The sequence below is a fragment of the Heloderma suspectum genome, chromosome 4 (assembly GCF_057233095.1).
Source record: "Heloderma suspectum isolate Gila_16-S chromosome 4, 16-S_ref, whole genome shotgun sequence".
In the NCBI taxonomy this organism is placed as follows: domain Eukaryota; kingdom Metazoa; phylum Chordata; class Lepidosauria; order Squamata; family Helodermatidae; genus Heloderma; species Heloderma suspectum.
The window spans coordinates 63939763-63955579 of record NC_139461.1 but is presented as its reverse complement, the minus strand read 5'-3'; the positions used below and the strand labels follow the sequence as shown (position 1 = coordinate 63955579).

General features: G+C 43.3%; 1 protein-coding gene across 4 annotated transcripts in view; it reads right to left on the bottom strand.

The window, feature by feature from the left end:
- The window catches only part of NSMAF (neutral sphingomyelinase activation associated factor), a 56378-nt gene that overhangs the window by 2115 nt on the left and 38446 nt on the right, over positions 1 to 15817 (bottom strand). For all 4 annotated transcript variants that reach the window (XM_084849468.1, XM_084849466.1, XM_084849465.1 and 1 more), the window contains 11 exons: positions 15616 to 15658; positions 13417 to 13580; positions 12315 to 12423; positions 11230 to 11294; positions 10441 to 10508; positions 6270 to 6337; positions 5533 to 5656; positions 4499 to 4579; positions 2467 to 2617; positions 1550 to 1652; positions 514 to 623 (listed from right to left, as the gene is read on the bottom strand). In XM_084849468.1, coding sequence (XP_084705594.1) covers positions 514 to 623; positions 1550 to 1652; positions 2467 to 2617; positions 4499 to 4579; positions 5533 to 5656; positions 6270 to 6337; positions 10441 to 10508; positions 11230 to 11294; positions 12315 to 12423; positions 13417 to 13580; positions 15616 to 15658 — 1086 coding nt within the window. The remainder of the gene's footprint in view (positions 1 to 513; positions 624 to 1549; positions 1653 to 2466; positions 2618 to 4498; positions 4580 to 5532; positions 5657 to 6269; positions 6338 to 10440; positions 10509 to 11229; positions 11295 to 12314; positions 12424 to 13416; positions 13581 to 15615; positions 15659 to 15817) is intronic.

The following is a 15817-nucleotide window of genomic DNA, read 5'->3' as shown; positions in this document are numbered from 1 at the left end:
ACATTAGGATCAGCTTATTAGAGAGCAATTGTATGGTCTTTGGGGGAACATCCCAGGGACCAAAGGACAGCTCAGAAAACCCCTCCAAGGTCAGAGACATCACTCTGACCTCAGAAATTGTACCCTCTTGAAATCCAACCCAAAATCCCTCCCCCTTGCAGCCAGCACAGAGAGCCTTTCTGAGGTTGGACAAGCAACCTCAGAAGAGGAGGAAAGCAGGAGGGAGAGGCCAGGGTACAATTTATCCTGAGCCTCCTTCCCTCCCCCTCCAAAGCACTCTTGCTAGACAGGCTGAAAAGCCAGTCTAGTGAAAATCAGGGAAGACTTGAGGATGGGGAGGCAAAGATCGCCTTCGCCACTCCTGCTGCTGCGCAGGCTTCAGCCTGGCAGGGTACAGGAAACTCTGAAGCAGCGAGGGTGCTATTGATAGAATTGTGCCCTTAATGTCTCAATATTTAAAGATTTTGACGTGTCTGTGGTGAATGTTTTTGTAAGAATTGAGATCATCCTCACCTGTATGTCCTGAGATTCTTTCCACTATTTTTCCTCCAACTATATCCCAAACGAACAATTCTCCCGACTGACTTCCTGATAAGACAATATTGCCATCCCACTTGAAACATCTGCAAAAATAAGTTTAGTAAACCACATTAGAGTACAATGATGCTACTTAACTCGCCAATCTCACAACTCAGTTTCTAGCTAAGCTCTTAAGATTAAAGGTATGTAGGGCAAGGTTCAAGCACTGATTACACAGACAGTAGCTTAATGCTGATCACCACCTTAAAGATGCAGCATCTAGTTCCAGAGAGGTACACTAAGAGTTTGGAAGCAGCTCTGCTTGCTTCTGACTGAACTCATGAGTGGCCGTGTATACATCTTTCCCATTTTCCTCATAGAATTGCTAATGGGAGTATTTCATTGAAATATGTTGACAGTTTTAAAAACTGGTACAATGCACACTGGTGTTGAATATATCCGCTGGAGAAATCCACCCTCCACTAAGTAGTTGATCAATTAAAGGCATAAACCCCTTAAGTTTTTAAATTAAAGCACGTTATCTTGGCAATGTAAATAAAAGTTATCAGTCACTCTCATTGCTAAGATTTTGATTTTTTGTTTGTGCTTCAGGCACCCATTTATGGAGCTTAATCCCATTATCACACTATAATTATCCAAACTAGGAATGCCATTCTGGGGGTTTTGAGTATTCACAGTTTCCAAACATCAATACTTGTGTTTAATCTCAGGTATGACCTAGAGTTCCTTAGTTCTAAACTCAACTGAGCTATGACCTCCCTAGGTGGTCTTGAGGAAATAAACCTATTAGCCCATCCTATGGGTTTGTTGTAATTACTCCTGATATAATATGCAAAAAACAATTCACACAGCCTACTTCTTACAAGTTTTTGATGACGTTTTTCTCTAAAGTGGGCATTAGATGAAGTGACTCCAAACTCCCACCAGTATTGGTCTAGCATATAATGTCACAAGAAATCCATACAGGAGATAACAATTCACTCCAAAACTCCCCACATAGTAGTGTTACCTTTGAGGCTGCTCTGAGGCCATAGAAGAGAGAGTCATTCCCGTCTGCACATCTGTCACTTTAAAGTAGCCATCTTCTCCTGTGCTTAGTAGGTGCCGGCTATCTATAAAACAAAACATCTACTCTGGGTATTTAATTCAAACACACTGTACCATCTAAATGATGATTTTCTTTTAAGTGCAGCCCAGCCCCGTGCATGTTTACTCAAAGAGGTCCATTAAGTTCAATAGGATTTATCCATTAGTAGGTATCCACCGGATTGCACCCATAGTTCCCATTCCAAAACTTAAATACACAGTTATATCACATACTGGTCTGAATAAAGAAAGAACCACCACCTAGGCATCAGAGCACGATGGCATGGTTTATCTCCAAGAAAATAAGCTAGCCGGGAGGTGAAAGAAGGTATTTACTGCGTTAACCTTAATCACTTTGTTGCTTGCCTATGACAGGTTAAAAAAACACTTCTAGGCAACATGGCAGGAAAGTTTTTGTAAACTGAAAGAGTTCATTGGTTGCCTGAAACAAAAAGGGGATGCCAACGTGCTACAAATGAAAATTCGTATGTGTTGACAGGCAAGCTAGTAACAGTTTTCACGTACTAGTTAATTTTTGGACCTTTATGAAATAGCATTAAGGGAGAGAAGACATGCACTAAGATTACAAAGTCTTGATCTAAGGGCAAGATGATTTGACAGGCCACTAGGGTTGCAATCTTACACACATCTACTTATGAATAACCCCAACTGAACACAGCAGAGCTTCTCTGAATAAACATGCATAGGATTGCACTGGAACTGTAAGGTTTAGATCCAGGAATCAAGATCCAGATAGTGGCTTTGAGTTACCCAGTGACAGACTGAAGTATTTTCTTTCACAGTACCTGTATTTTACAAGAGAGCTTAAATACAACATACCAGGACTAAAAGCAGCATCAGAGACAGTCCCTGAATGGCACACAAGTTGATGCAAGACCGTGGCAGTAGTGACATCCCAGATACTAATGGTTCCTTCTTTTGTTCCTGATGCTAGCAGTGTATATGCATTGTTCAAGTTGACTGTATTTACCTAAATAATTAAGTACATGTTATTTATTTACTTAGTGTTATACAAGAACCATGGAGAAAGACAAAGAAGCATCTAAATAGGCCGCCAGTCATTTCCCCATGAAAATTCATTTGTTCAAGAGTACTTAAACATTCAAGGCTATATGTATAACGGCTTCTAACTGAGTGGCCATTCATGGGATACTCCCACACGTGGAAGGAGCAAGGGGAGAGAGGTGATTTTTTGCTGATTCCCCTTTTCCCCTGTGACCTTTCCTCAGGAGGGTTGGGGTACCTTCCAGAATAGCATGGGAGATGGCACTGGGGGCTGCAGGGGGAAATTGGCAAAGATCAGCTTTCGCCAGCAGGAGCCTCCATTGTATCGGAGTCACTTCCGCGAACAGAAGGACAACTCGGAGAGCAATCCTATGGTCCCGAGAAAACCCAACCTTGGAAGGGAGCATAAGAGATCTGACCCCAGACCCCTCCCAGCCAGCACGGAGAGAACTTCACCAGCAACTCAGAGCCTCAGGAAAAGGGGCATTACAGTGGGAGGGGAGAGGAGGAGACTGGAGAGACCAGGATATGAGTTATCCTGAGCCTCTTCCATCCTCCTTCCCTCCCCCTCTGAAGTGCCCTTGCAAGACAGGCCAAAAAGTGTATCTAGAGAAAATACAGGAGATCGGAAAACGGAGGCAAGGATCACCTCCGCAACTCCTCCTTTCCTGCTGGCTTCAGCTCAGCAGGGCATACGAATCTTGGAAGCCTCCGAGTTCAGAGGCTTCTGCCCTTAGGATCCAAGCCAAAAGTCTTTATCTCCTGGTAGCCAGAACTGCATTTTAAGACCAAATCCCAATACTGGGTCTCTAGTGCAGCATAGGCTTGACAGCATTTGGATTAGTGATGCTGACACTTACAAAAAGCACCCAATAGAGCAAAACAAGCAGCTATGGTAAGAACATCAGAAGAGCCCTGCTGGATCAGACCAAGGGTCCATCTAGTCCAGCATTCTGTTCACACTGTGGCCAACTAGCTGTCACCCAGGAAACTGCAAGCAGGACACGAAGGCAACAGCACCCTCCTGCCCATGTCCCAGACAAGTTCAAATCCAGACAAGTTCAAATACACACCATTCAACTTATGCCTTCCCAAATCACCAGGACGAGAGGCTTTTATTGTTCCTGCCATTTTAGATTTTAAACCCCTTGGGGTAGGGACCTGTTCTCCCATTCTTTGAGAAGCGCCATGTACACAGATAGCACTGTATAAACGACAACTTACATTCTCCACAATTTTTATTTTAGAAAAGAAAATGCTTGTGTGTATGCCCGTGTGTGTGTCCCCCTGTCCCTTTTCTTCCTATGGCCCCTGGTTTCTCACATTTATGACTAAAAAATCTGGGATTCTAAGGAAGTATCACTTTTTATATTTTTATACTGGTATTACCAATTCTGACCTCCCATGTTTAAAAATAAACCTGTACACAGACTTCCATCCACCCCCTCAAAATTCGGTTGTGCTGAAGCTTGACTTCAAACAATTGAACACTGTATCGACCTGGTTCACACAACGCAACAGCCCACCGTGGCTTAATATACATGCTGGGGCTGTCGCATTGTGCTGGGTACCTGCAGGTGCCACTTCTTATGGTTAGACAACCGTCAAATAACTTGTTTTAGGGTTATTTGAAGGTTGTCCATCCCTGAAGCCCTGCTGCCTGGGTTCGCACAACGTGGCAAGCTATGGCAAGCTGGGCATCAATGGGCACCATTCAAAAATGGCACCTGCAGCTGCCCAGCAAAATAGGACAGCCCCGGGGGCAAATTAACTGACAGCGGCTGACACGATGTGCAAACAGGCCCGTTCTTTCACATACACGAGGTACACACATTTTCATACTCACACTAACATCATGTTCCAATTCAGCAAGCAATTCAAACCGTTTCTTAGTGCCCAACAACTCTGCAGGAGCGCAGTGCCACACCTAGAACACAAATATTGGGATTGTTCTATGCCCATACCGACTAGAGACAGACATACACGTCTTTCACTGATTTATATAAATTTAGATAATATACAAGGTGAGTGGAAAGGAGAAACCAATTATTAGTGATTTTCTCATTCTATATACTGATTCTCATCATAAAAACTTTAGTTTAACCACTAAATACTATTATACAACATTTTAAAGCCACAGCAACTTACTACTGTAGCCTTCCCCAATGCCATCCCCCCCAGATGTGTTAGACTACAACTCCTATCATCCCCAGCCTGCTCAGCCAAAGGAAGAGTGGTCTGGGCTGGTGGGATTTGTAGTCCAACACATCTGGATGATGCCAGTTTGCTGAAGGCTGTACTACTGCCAGTATATGAATTAGATAACTGAACAAGGCAGCCAAACCTATAAATCCGGAGTAGCCTCTGTACATTGGCAGCTGCTTGCAAAAAGCAATTTGCCACATCAATTTGCCAATATTGTATGGAGACTTGCCATGTCACTCTCTACCACGGATGTTTGGCAGTGGCATGGGTAAGAATGACTACAATCCACATGGCCAGCTGTCCAACATGTTATAGACACTCCAGGAAGCAGCCACCCTACACAGATTTTAAAATAGTTTCCATGTGGCATTGTATAGTGCAAAGTGGTCCTTGCTCAGACCACTCAAGAAGACACAGTGGACTGATTTGCATGAGTCAATTTGTACCTCCCCAAAAAAATGTAACAAGAGAAACAGGGTGTGTGGGTTGGTGGTTTTTGGTTTTTGTTTACTTCCACTCTCAATTTGATGGTCAGTTAATTTTGGCACCACAACAGAAATCCTGAAGACACATTAGTAATCCTTGCCCCAAAATATTAAAAGCTACAAAACAACTATCACTTATTCCATTGCTTCCATGACAATACATCTATATCAAGTAAAGAGTGCTACCTACTTTTACAGTTGAATCCCAAGATGCAGAATATAAACGATCGTTGTGCCAGCAGATCTTGCTGACAGCATCATCATGGCCTATTAAGGTGTCCTGCTGTCTTCCAAAGGCTATTGAATAGAAATAGCTAACAAGAATGAAAAAAGGGGGATATAAATATTTTGGATAGTAGGCTCATTTCAGACAGCGTATTTGTATAAGTTTACATTTAGTGTATTTATTCAATTTAAAAAGTTCATTTTAAATTGAGTTTCCAGTTTTGAGATAAGACTTTCTAATATACATTAAGGTAGATCAGAGAGGGAAAAATCTTCATTTCCCTCTCTCTTTAATATAGTACTATTAAAGCCAGGGATGGTGCAAGATCTCATGCTGCCTGAGGGGGGAAGACCCCCACCTCCCCCTATGTTGTTTTTTTAAAGTAACTTTAAAGAGTATTTTAATCCTGTGCTCTGAGGAACAATCACTCAGCTGTTTCAGTCACTCAATCAACAGTTTTCCTGGTGTGGTAAAAGCCCCTGTGGCCATGCTTTGTGGTGGGTGGCTAGGCATATGGCATCCATTGCCACTGCCAGTCAGGGAAACATGGCCAATCACAGTGGCAGCAGATGGCGGGGCAGTGGGGACAGGGGGAAGCACAATCCATTGCCCCTCCCTATCTGCCTGAGCGCATTGAAGTTCCTGACTGAAATATTTATAAAATGGTACTATTAACTGAGATACACGTAAAAATCACATACATATTGTTGTCCCATGAAGAACATACGACAGTGGTATCCCCTGGTAGGATTAAACAAGACGATAAAGCCTATGACATAAAGAAGACATAGTGCTCAGGTTAATCATAGACCTGCAGGAACACATCAGTAGATATTGAGACAGTTTCACTACAAGCATGATTTGTATCCCAGGAGCATGGTTTTAAAGTGCTCTCTTGTCGCTACAAAATCAAACAGCTCTTGCTATGCTCAACGAAAGACAGCACGCAGTTAAACAAAGCAAAGAGTAAATGCTGAGCAAAAAGAAAGGGGGGATTAGAGTTTACGGGTTGAATCCAGATATATGCTTGTGTAAGAATTACAGCAGCAGTGTGGTTCTGTGAAAACACTGCACAAGCAGTAGCATAACATGCACAGATTGAAATCTGGCCTTAAAGTTAGACCGTACAGTATGTTGCGCAACTTTGCACAAGAAGATAACATTACCAGAACCCACTATGCTGGATGAGGATTCTGTGGTTATCGCGCAATGGGAGAGAAAAAGTTGTTGTGTTTATGTGACATGCCTTCTGCTCATGAAGGATGGAATTGGAATCCAACCCCACGTCACTACAAGAACATGTATTTTATTCTGTACTCTGGTTTGTTTTGAATTTCAACATCTGAGAATACTAAAACAAAGCGAAGATGAACGAAATCAATGACAACCTTTGTTGTTGTTCAGTCGTTAAGTTGTGTCTGACTCTTCCTGACCCCATGGACCATAGCACGCCAAGCCTTCCTGTCCTCCGCTCTCTCCCGGAGTGTGCTCAAGTTCGTATTCATTGCACCGGTGATGCTATCTAGCCATCTCATCCTCTGCCGTCCCCTTCTCCTTTTTCTTTCAATCTTTCCTAGCATCAGGGTCTTTTCCAGTGAGTTTTCTCTTCGCCAAATATGGTGGCCAAATTATTTGAGCTTCAGCTTCTGTATCTGTCCTTCCATTGAGCAGTCAGGGTTGATTTCCTTTAGGATTGACTGATTTGACCTCCTTGCAGTCCAGGGGACCCATAAGAGTCTTCTCCAGCACCACGGTTCGAAAGCATCAATTCTTCGGCGCTTGGCTTTCCTTACAGTCCAGCTCTCACAGCCATATGTTACTACTGGGAAAACCATAGCTTTGATTATACGGACCTCTGTCAGCAAGGTGCTGTCTCTGCTTCTTACTGTGCTGTCTAGGTTTGCCATAGCTTTCCTCCCAAGGAGAAAGCATCTTTTAATTTCATGGCTACAATCACCATCTGCGGTGATCTTGGAGCCCAAGGAAATAAAATCTGTCACTGCTTCCATTTCTTCCCCTTCTATATGCCAGGAAGTGATGGGGCCAGATGCCATGATCTTAGTTTTTTTTAATGTTGAGTTTCAAACCAGCTTTTGCACTCTCCACTTTCACCCTCAACAAGAGGCTCTTTAGATCCTCTTCGCTTTTTGCCATTAGGGTGGTATCGTCTGCGTATCGGAGGTTGTTGATAATTCTCCCGGCAATCTTAATTCCGACCTGTGATTCACCCAACCCGGCGTTTCTCATGATGTACTCTGCATGTAAGTTAAATAAGCAGAGCGACAATATGCAGCCTTGTCATACTCCTTTCCCAATTTTGAACCAATCAGTTGTTCCATGTCTGGTTCTTACTGTTGCTTCTTGGCCTTCATACAGGTTTCTCAGGAGACAGGTAAGGTGGTCTGGTACTCCCATCTCTTTAAGAATTTGCCACAGTTTGTTGTGATCCACACAATCAAAGGCTTTAGCGTAGTCAATGAAGCAGAAATAGACGTTTTTCTGGAATTCTCTTGCTTTCTCCATGATCCAGTGAATGTTGGCGATTTGATCTCTAGTTCCTCTGCCTCTTCGAAACCCAGCTTGTACTTCTAGTAGTTCTCGGTTCACATTCTGCTGAAGCCTAGCTTGTAGGATTTTGAGCGTAACCTTGCTGGCATGTGAAATGAGCGCAATTGTACGGTAGTTTGAACACTCTTTGGCATTGCCCTTCTTTGGAACTGGAATGTAAACTGACCTTTTCCAGACTTGTGGCCACTGTTGAGTGTTCCAAATTTGTTGGCATATTGAGTGCAGCACTTTAACAGCATCATCTTTTAGGATTTTAAATAGCTCAGCTGGAATACTGTCATCTCCACTAGCTTTGTTGTTAGGAATGCTTCCTAAGGCCCACTTGAGTTCACTCTCTAGGATGTCTGGCTCAAGTTCAGTGACCGCACTATCATGCGGGACATTCAGATCTTTCCTGTATAGTTCTTCTGTGTATTCTTTCCACCTCTTCTTAATCTCATCTGCTTCTGTTAGGTCCCTGCCTTCTTTGTCCTATATCATGCCCGTCTTTGCACAAAACGTTCCCTTGAGATCTCTGATTTTCTTGAAGAGATCTCTAGTCTTTCCCATTCTATTGTTTTCCTCGATTTCTTTGCATTGTTCATTTAAGAAGGCCTTCTTGTCTCTCCTTGCTATTCTCTGGAACTCTGCATTCAATTGGATATATCTTCCCCTTTCTCCCTTGCTTTTTGCTTCCCTTCTTTCCTCAGCTACTTGTAAAGCCTCATCAGACAGCCACTTTGCTTCCTTGCATTTCTTTTTCTTTGGGATGGATTGAGTTGCTGCCTCCTGAACAATGTTATGGACCTCCGTCCATAGTTCCTCAGGCACTCTGTCTATCAGGTCTAATCCCTTAAATCTATTTCACACCTCCACTGTATATTCATCAGGGATATGACTGAGGTCATACCTGAATGGTTTAGTGGTTTTTCCTACGTTCTTCAACTGAAGCCGAAATTTTGCAATAAGAAGCTCATGATCTGAGCCACGGTCAGCTCCAGGTCTTGTTTTTACTGACTGTATAGAGCTTCTCCATCTTTGGCTGCAAAGGACATAATCATTCTGATCTCGATATTGACCATCTGGTGATGTCCATGTGTAGAGTCGCCTCCTGTGCTGTTGGAAAAGAGTGTTTGCTATGATCAGTGTGTTCTCTTGGCAAAACTCTATTGGCCGTTGTCCTGCTTCATTTTGTACACCAAGGCCATGCTTGCCTGTTATCCCGGTGATTTCTTGACTTCCTACTTTAGCATTCCAATCCCCTATGATGAAAAGGACATCTTTTTGGGGTGTTAGTTCTAGAAGGTGTTGTAGGTCTTCATAGAAGCGATCAACCTCAGCTTCTTCGGCCTCAGTGGTTGGGGCATAGACTTGAATTACTGTGATGTTGAATGGTTTGCCTTGGATTCGTACTGAGATCATTCTATCATTTTTGAGATTGTACCCCAGTACTGCTTTTCCCACCCTTTTATTGACTATGAGTGCTACTCCATTTCTTCTAAGGGTTTCTTGCCCACAGTAGTAGATAGAATGGTCACCTGAATTAAATTCACCCATGCCTGTCCATTTTAGTTCGCTGATTCCGAAGATGTCGATGTTCAATCTTGCCATCTCATGTTTGACCACCTCCAGCTTACCTTGATTCACTGACCTTACTTTACAGGTTCCTAAACAATATTGTTCTTTACAGCATCGGACTGTATTTTCACCACCAGACACATCCACAGCTGAGTGTCCTTTCGGCTTTGGCCCAGCTGCTTCACTCTTTCTGGCGCGACTTGGAAATACCCTCTGCTCTTCCCCAGTAGTATATTGGACACCTTCCGACCTGAGGGGTTCATCTTCCGGCGTCATATCTTTTAGCCTTGTGATACATTCCATGGGGTTTTCTTGGTAAGAATACTGGAGTGGGTTGCCATTTCCTTCTCCAGTGGACAACCTATCTAGACAATATGATCTTCATGAGGCAAGCAGTAAGCTGAATTAGTTGGATAGGCAGCACTGTGATTTTACTGAGTAACCCAGACCTTCCTAAAGATGAAGCACAAAAGGCCTTCAAATTTTACCTTATGTCACTGTCTTCTTAGTTATTTAACTTAGTAGGTGTACAACATAGTAATTAATGTGTTAGGAGTTGACAGTGGTTCTCTGAACATTTATAAAGCAAAAAGCAGTCAGGCATTGGTACATTTGTTGGAATTAAACTGGCAAGCTATAGATACACCAGGGGAAACCATGCAGTAATGCATTAAGGTTTTTCTTGAGAAGAGTCGCTCTGCAGGAGCAATAGCAAAAGATTATTATAAAGGTTTTGGATGCACTGACCATATTTGAGAAGGACACACTCCTCTGGAGCATTTTTGATTCTGTGGAAAACATCTTCAAGGTTGAATCTAGTGCAAATTGTGAGAAGAATAAAATGAAGACCAATAATGCTCTAAATGCCATCAGCAGAGTCTAACTGCTTGGGCAATTTTGAATAGCCTTTCCCAACCGTGATGAAGTTAAATCCAATTCATTTCAACAGGTCTACTCTAAGTAAGACTAACCTTGGATACAACCCATTGTTTTCTCCTTATTTTACTTTAAAAATATCAACATAACCCTTACTTTGCATTGTTGCAAAACTCAGAGACCTCCTCAAGCCTGTTGATACCTCCTTGAGTGTGGATGGTGTTGCTTTATTTAACCCACGATGAGCTGTGACGTCTGCCACAGGCATTTTGATTGTGCAGCCCCTGATCAGGCCAATCTGAACCCGATCATCGTGGGTTATTCAAGCGTTAAACAACCCTCACTTAACCTTACTGCAAATCGTGGGTTAAGCGACAGTTGTACTACCCTTGAATAACCCATGATGACCAGGGGTGCACAATCAAAATGGTGGCCACACACTCCCGGCACATGCTGCAGCTCATTGTGGGCTAAATGGCACACTAAGAGCCAGCCGTGTTGCGCCAACTGGCCCACTGTGAAGTCTCTAGGCTCCTGCATTACAGAGTGGGCTAATGTTGACTCCATTCCAAGTCAATTTAAAATGCATTTTATGCTGGGCACTGAAAATGTTTGACATTACTGAGGTGTGAAGGCAGTCAACAATACAGCACTTCTCACCTTGAGATGTAGTAAATATGGAAGACTGGTTGGAACTGAAAGGCACAGCAATTCCGGTGACTGCCCTATTGAAAACACAACAATATTGCACAAGAACCTTTGGTCAATATCGGAAAGTGTAATCATAAACATGTCTGCTATTCAGAAGTAAGTCCCACTGAGTTCAGTGAGATTTACTCCAAGGTACATGTGATGAGGATTGCACCCTGGAAGTCCTCAATGTAAATGTATATCATTCCAAGTTTGCATAAATCACCTAAGTCCAGCAGTAGACTTAGGGCTGTCTATTGCTTGTGATGCCATCTCCCCTACAAGACAAGTGGGATACTAGTCTATGGTCAAGTTGGCAGTACTCATGTGAGTTTCCTTGGAGGGGCCGTGGCTCAGTGGTGGAGCACACATTTTGCATGCGGAAGGTCCCAGGTTCAATCTCCAGGTAGGGCTGGAAATGCTCCTGCCTGAAACCCTGGAGAGCTGCTGCCAGTCACTGTTGACAGTACTCCCTGCTAGATGGACCAGGGGTCTGACTCAGTATACAGCAGCATCCTATGTCCCTAACAGTACACTAGTAGTGCTCCTGTACTTAAACCATAACTACAGTGTTAATCATCAGCACTGGCAATCGGTTTTGATTTTTAAAGCCCTAAACTGCCTGGGACCTGAGTATCTTAAAGTACACCTCCACCTGCAAGACTTATTTTTCAAGTACACATTGGCAGTCACCGTCTTTTGAAATACATTTTTGTTGCAGTTTTTGTATCAATTCCAATATTCTAATAGTAGTTTCTAGTCTATTTTTGATTTCCTATTTTATTTTTAATGTTTCTCACTTTAAATATTCCTTAAAAATAAAGGATAAAATGCTGTCAATAATCTGAAAACGGCGATCGGTACAGTGATGTTTAGCCCACTCTTTACATTGGTCTAAACATTTGATCCTAGGACTTTCAAAGTAGAATTCCTCCCCCACTCAAAATATTACATTTTTCTTCTTATAACAAGGCTGCACATTGTTACTGCTAGTTCCAAAGTATGTTGCTGCTCCATTTTATATACCTCCCCCTTCTGAATGCTACAGAGTTTACCCTTTGTGAATCTTGTGCTGCCCATCTAATTTTAATCTGGCCATGTTGTTCCAAGCAAGCATGAGGCTTTCCTCTGTCAGATCTTCAAAAGATTCTTCAACTGGAGAGGCTGACAAACAAGAACATGTGTCAAATAAAAATCCCCAAGGAGAAGAGAAAAAATATATTCTATATAGTAAGCCAACTACAATGAAGAAAAAACCCAGCCTCTTTCACATTCCCTATATCCGTTTGTGAGAGGGTTTTTTTTTCCTCCAAAGGGCATTTTATGACACCATACCAGTCCAACCAATAGTGAGTGGGAGACAGTCTGAGTTTGGATGATCACAGGGATAAAAGAAACCATCTTGGGTTCTGCCTCCGCACACATGACCATCATTTGTATGATCACCCGTGCTGCAGCATGGGTTGCCATGTCTTCTGAACCTGGTGCCCGGCCTGGCAGGGGTGGCTTCGTAACCGCCCTACAACCCACAACTTGCAGGAGGGGTCATAGGGTGGGTACGAAACCACTCCCACCACATCACACACTGGGTTTGGACAACATGGCAACCCACGCTGCAGCGTGGGTAATCATGCAAATCACGGGTCATGCACGAGGGTAAGGAAAGCAGCCATGATGGCTTCTTTTACCCCCATGATCATCTGAACACTCATTGAGTGTGTGTGTGTGTGTGTGTGTGTGTGTGTGTGTAGGGAGGTGAGGGGGAGGGTTGAATCATAGAAGGCCACACCAAGATGTAGAGCCAGAGGAACACCGCAGTTGAAGGAGGCAGAAACTTGTGAGGCATCTGATTAGGAAACTGCTCTCTTGCCCAAGGAAGAGCCAATTGCTAGTCCTGCGTAATTTTTGCAGAACTGAAAAGCCTTAGATGAAGATACTCCCTAACAGCCCCCTCTCCACTCTGCAACCTTTCTGGTGGAATTCTCCAAGCTGATAAGGCACAATGCTCCAGCAAATGGCGTCCTGTGCTTTAAACATGTCATGCTGCCCTTAGTCATTTAGAATTTACATTGACTGCATTAGACAAAGCAGCACAGGTGAAGTCAAATGACCTGGAAGATAAAATACAGGGAATGTCTAAGATTTTACCAAATTTACCTGGAGACTCGGCCAGAGAAAGGTTGCGACTAGATGTTCGAGACAAACTTTTCACCTTTGGAATGATCCTCCGAGGATGAGCAATTGTAAACAACTGTTTGGGAGTCTGCCCAAATTCCAAGATTTGTGTCAGCAGAGCTACTCGGTCATTTGGGTCCATAATTCTTCATGACAAAGGGGGGGGGGGGAGAGAAACATATGAAGTTATGGAGCTGTGTTACACCAAGTTAAGGTGCAACCCTATGCATGTTTAGACAGAAAAATGTCCCACGGCCACGCTGGCTGGGGAATGCTGGGAGTTGTAGGACTTTCTTTCTGCCTAAACAGGCTTAAGGTTGTGTTAGTACTAGTTGCCGGAGTTAGTACTACTAGCCTAGTACTAACTCCTCCAAGTGGCAGGAGGTCCCTGAGGTTTCAAGACAGGGGTTGTTTTCTCATCCTTCTCATCCCTCCTGCTAGAAATGGAAGATATGGCAAACTATTTCTGAGAATAATTAGGATAGGCACTTGCACTGTTTTATACCTCCAGTTTAGATGCTACTGCAGTTATGACCATGAATGAACCGGAACTACGTATTTCCCTGACTAGTGCACACAGAAATAGAATTGTACATAGTAGCTGCCCAAGTGTGTTATCTTATTTATTTATTTATTTATTATTTTATTTATTTTTATTTATTTATTTATTTCTATACCGCCCAATAGCCAAAGCTCTCTGGGCGGTTCACAAACCACAGATGCACACAGAACTTCCCATGTCCCCATGTACAATGGGTATGAAATGTAGTCAGAATTTATGGACCCTGCCACCCAAAATGGAATCCGCAATACAATTGTTCAAAGCAGCAAAGCTACTCCGTCGCCACTGATGTCATGGTGAATGTTGAAGGGCAGGCGCTCATCACGCCAGTCCCCACAGCAGCAACCTCATGGAAAGTTCTAAAATGCGGGTGGCTGTGTTGATCTATCTATACCTATACCTCTGTCCCTGTGCGTCTGTGTTTTATATAGGTGCATGGAATAGCTAACAATATATTGTTGCTGGGAAAATCCATTTCCTCCTAGCTACTGGAGGAATTGCAGCTAAGCTCAGAAGGAACAGGGAAGTTTGAGGGGGCGGCAGATGACATCATCATCCCTGCTAACAAAAAGGTCCTGGAGCTTCAACTCTCCGAGCCCTGTCTCCACCATTCCACTGTTCATCACAATGCCTTAGGAAGAGAAATGAGACTTGTAGTGGATTGGCTGGTACATACTCTTCCCAGATTCTCCCCCATCCCTCCCTTTTCTCATACATCAGCTTCAGCATGGAGAGCTTGTTGTTCAAACCAGAGTTCTCCATTAGGGTTCACCTAATGGGGAACGCTGGTTTAAACAGACCAGGACCTCCATGCTACAGATGGCACAAAATGGGAGAAGGGGAGTGATGCAGAAAGTGTGCGTGTGTCTGGCACTTGTTCCCAGCTTTGTGAATCATGGTTTAGGAAGCCAGGAATGTTACATCGGAATGGGCCCAGTATCGCTGGTAGTGCTTTTTACTGTAGAAGCAGGAAACATACTGCTTTCCAGCTCCTCTTTTTGTGAGTTTTGGCAGACCTGAACCCAATATTTGCAATGGATGCAGCACTTAGTTGCCATTAGCTCCATGATACAGGACATCCCCTTAACAGCTTGGAACTACATGTAGGACCTACAACAAAACTTTGCAGCCTGGAGGTTCCCCTGTTCAGGCCACCCATGTCAACTTCCAGAATACTCCATTCCATTTGCACTCTGTTTTCTGTTCTCTGCCCCCCACAGTCAGCCAGCATTGCATGTCCACTGAGCATGCTCAGTCTTCACTGGGATATTTGATGCTTTTTAGGGGGGTTCTTTCCTTGATGATTTTTTTGGCATTCCTGCAAACTTTGAGATTGCTCAAAGCCTGCCAATATCTCCCTCTTGTATATGGATGTTGCCATTTTGGCTGCATAATAGATCCACACTTGGAGAATTAAATTCCCTATTAGTATATATGGTATCTTGCTACCCTTTAGAATTCAGTATCTCACAAAGCTCCATTCTTTCAAGACATGGATAAAGCTCACCATTCTAAAAAAAAGGCTGCTACTGGAAGCAAAGAAACACTATACACTTAAGATAAAGAGGGTTCTCTCTCCAAATTAAGTTCCTGTCCCTTCTTGACCAATATGCAGTTACCTGTTCAAATCTACTCCTCCTTCATAGGTTAATGGATGAAATACTAAAAGGAAGTGGGGAAAAAACACAAAGGAAAGAGGTTATAGGTAGTAGCAGGACTCTCTATCACACTGTACGTTCTCACAACAGCATTTTCACAGGGATGGGTAACTTGCATTCCTAGGGCTGCATATGACCCTTGGCCCAATTCAAGGTCCCTCTG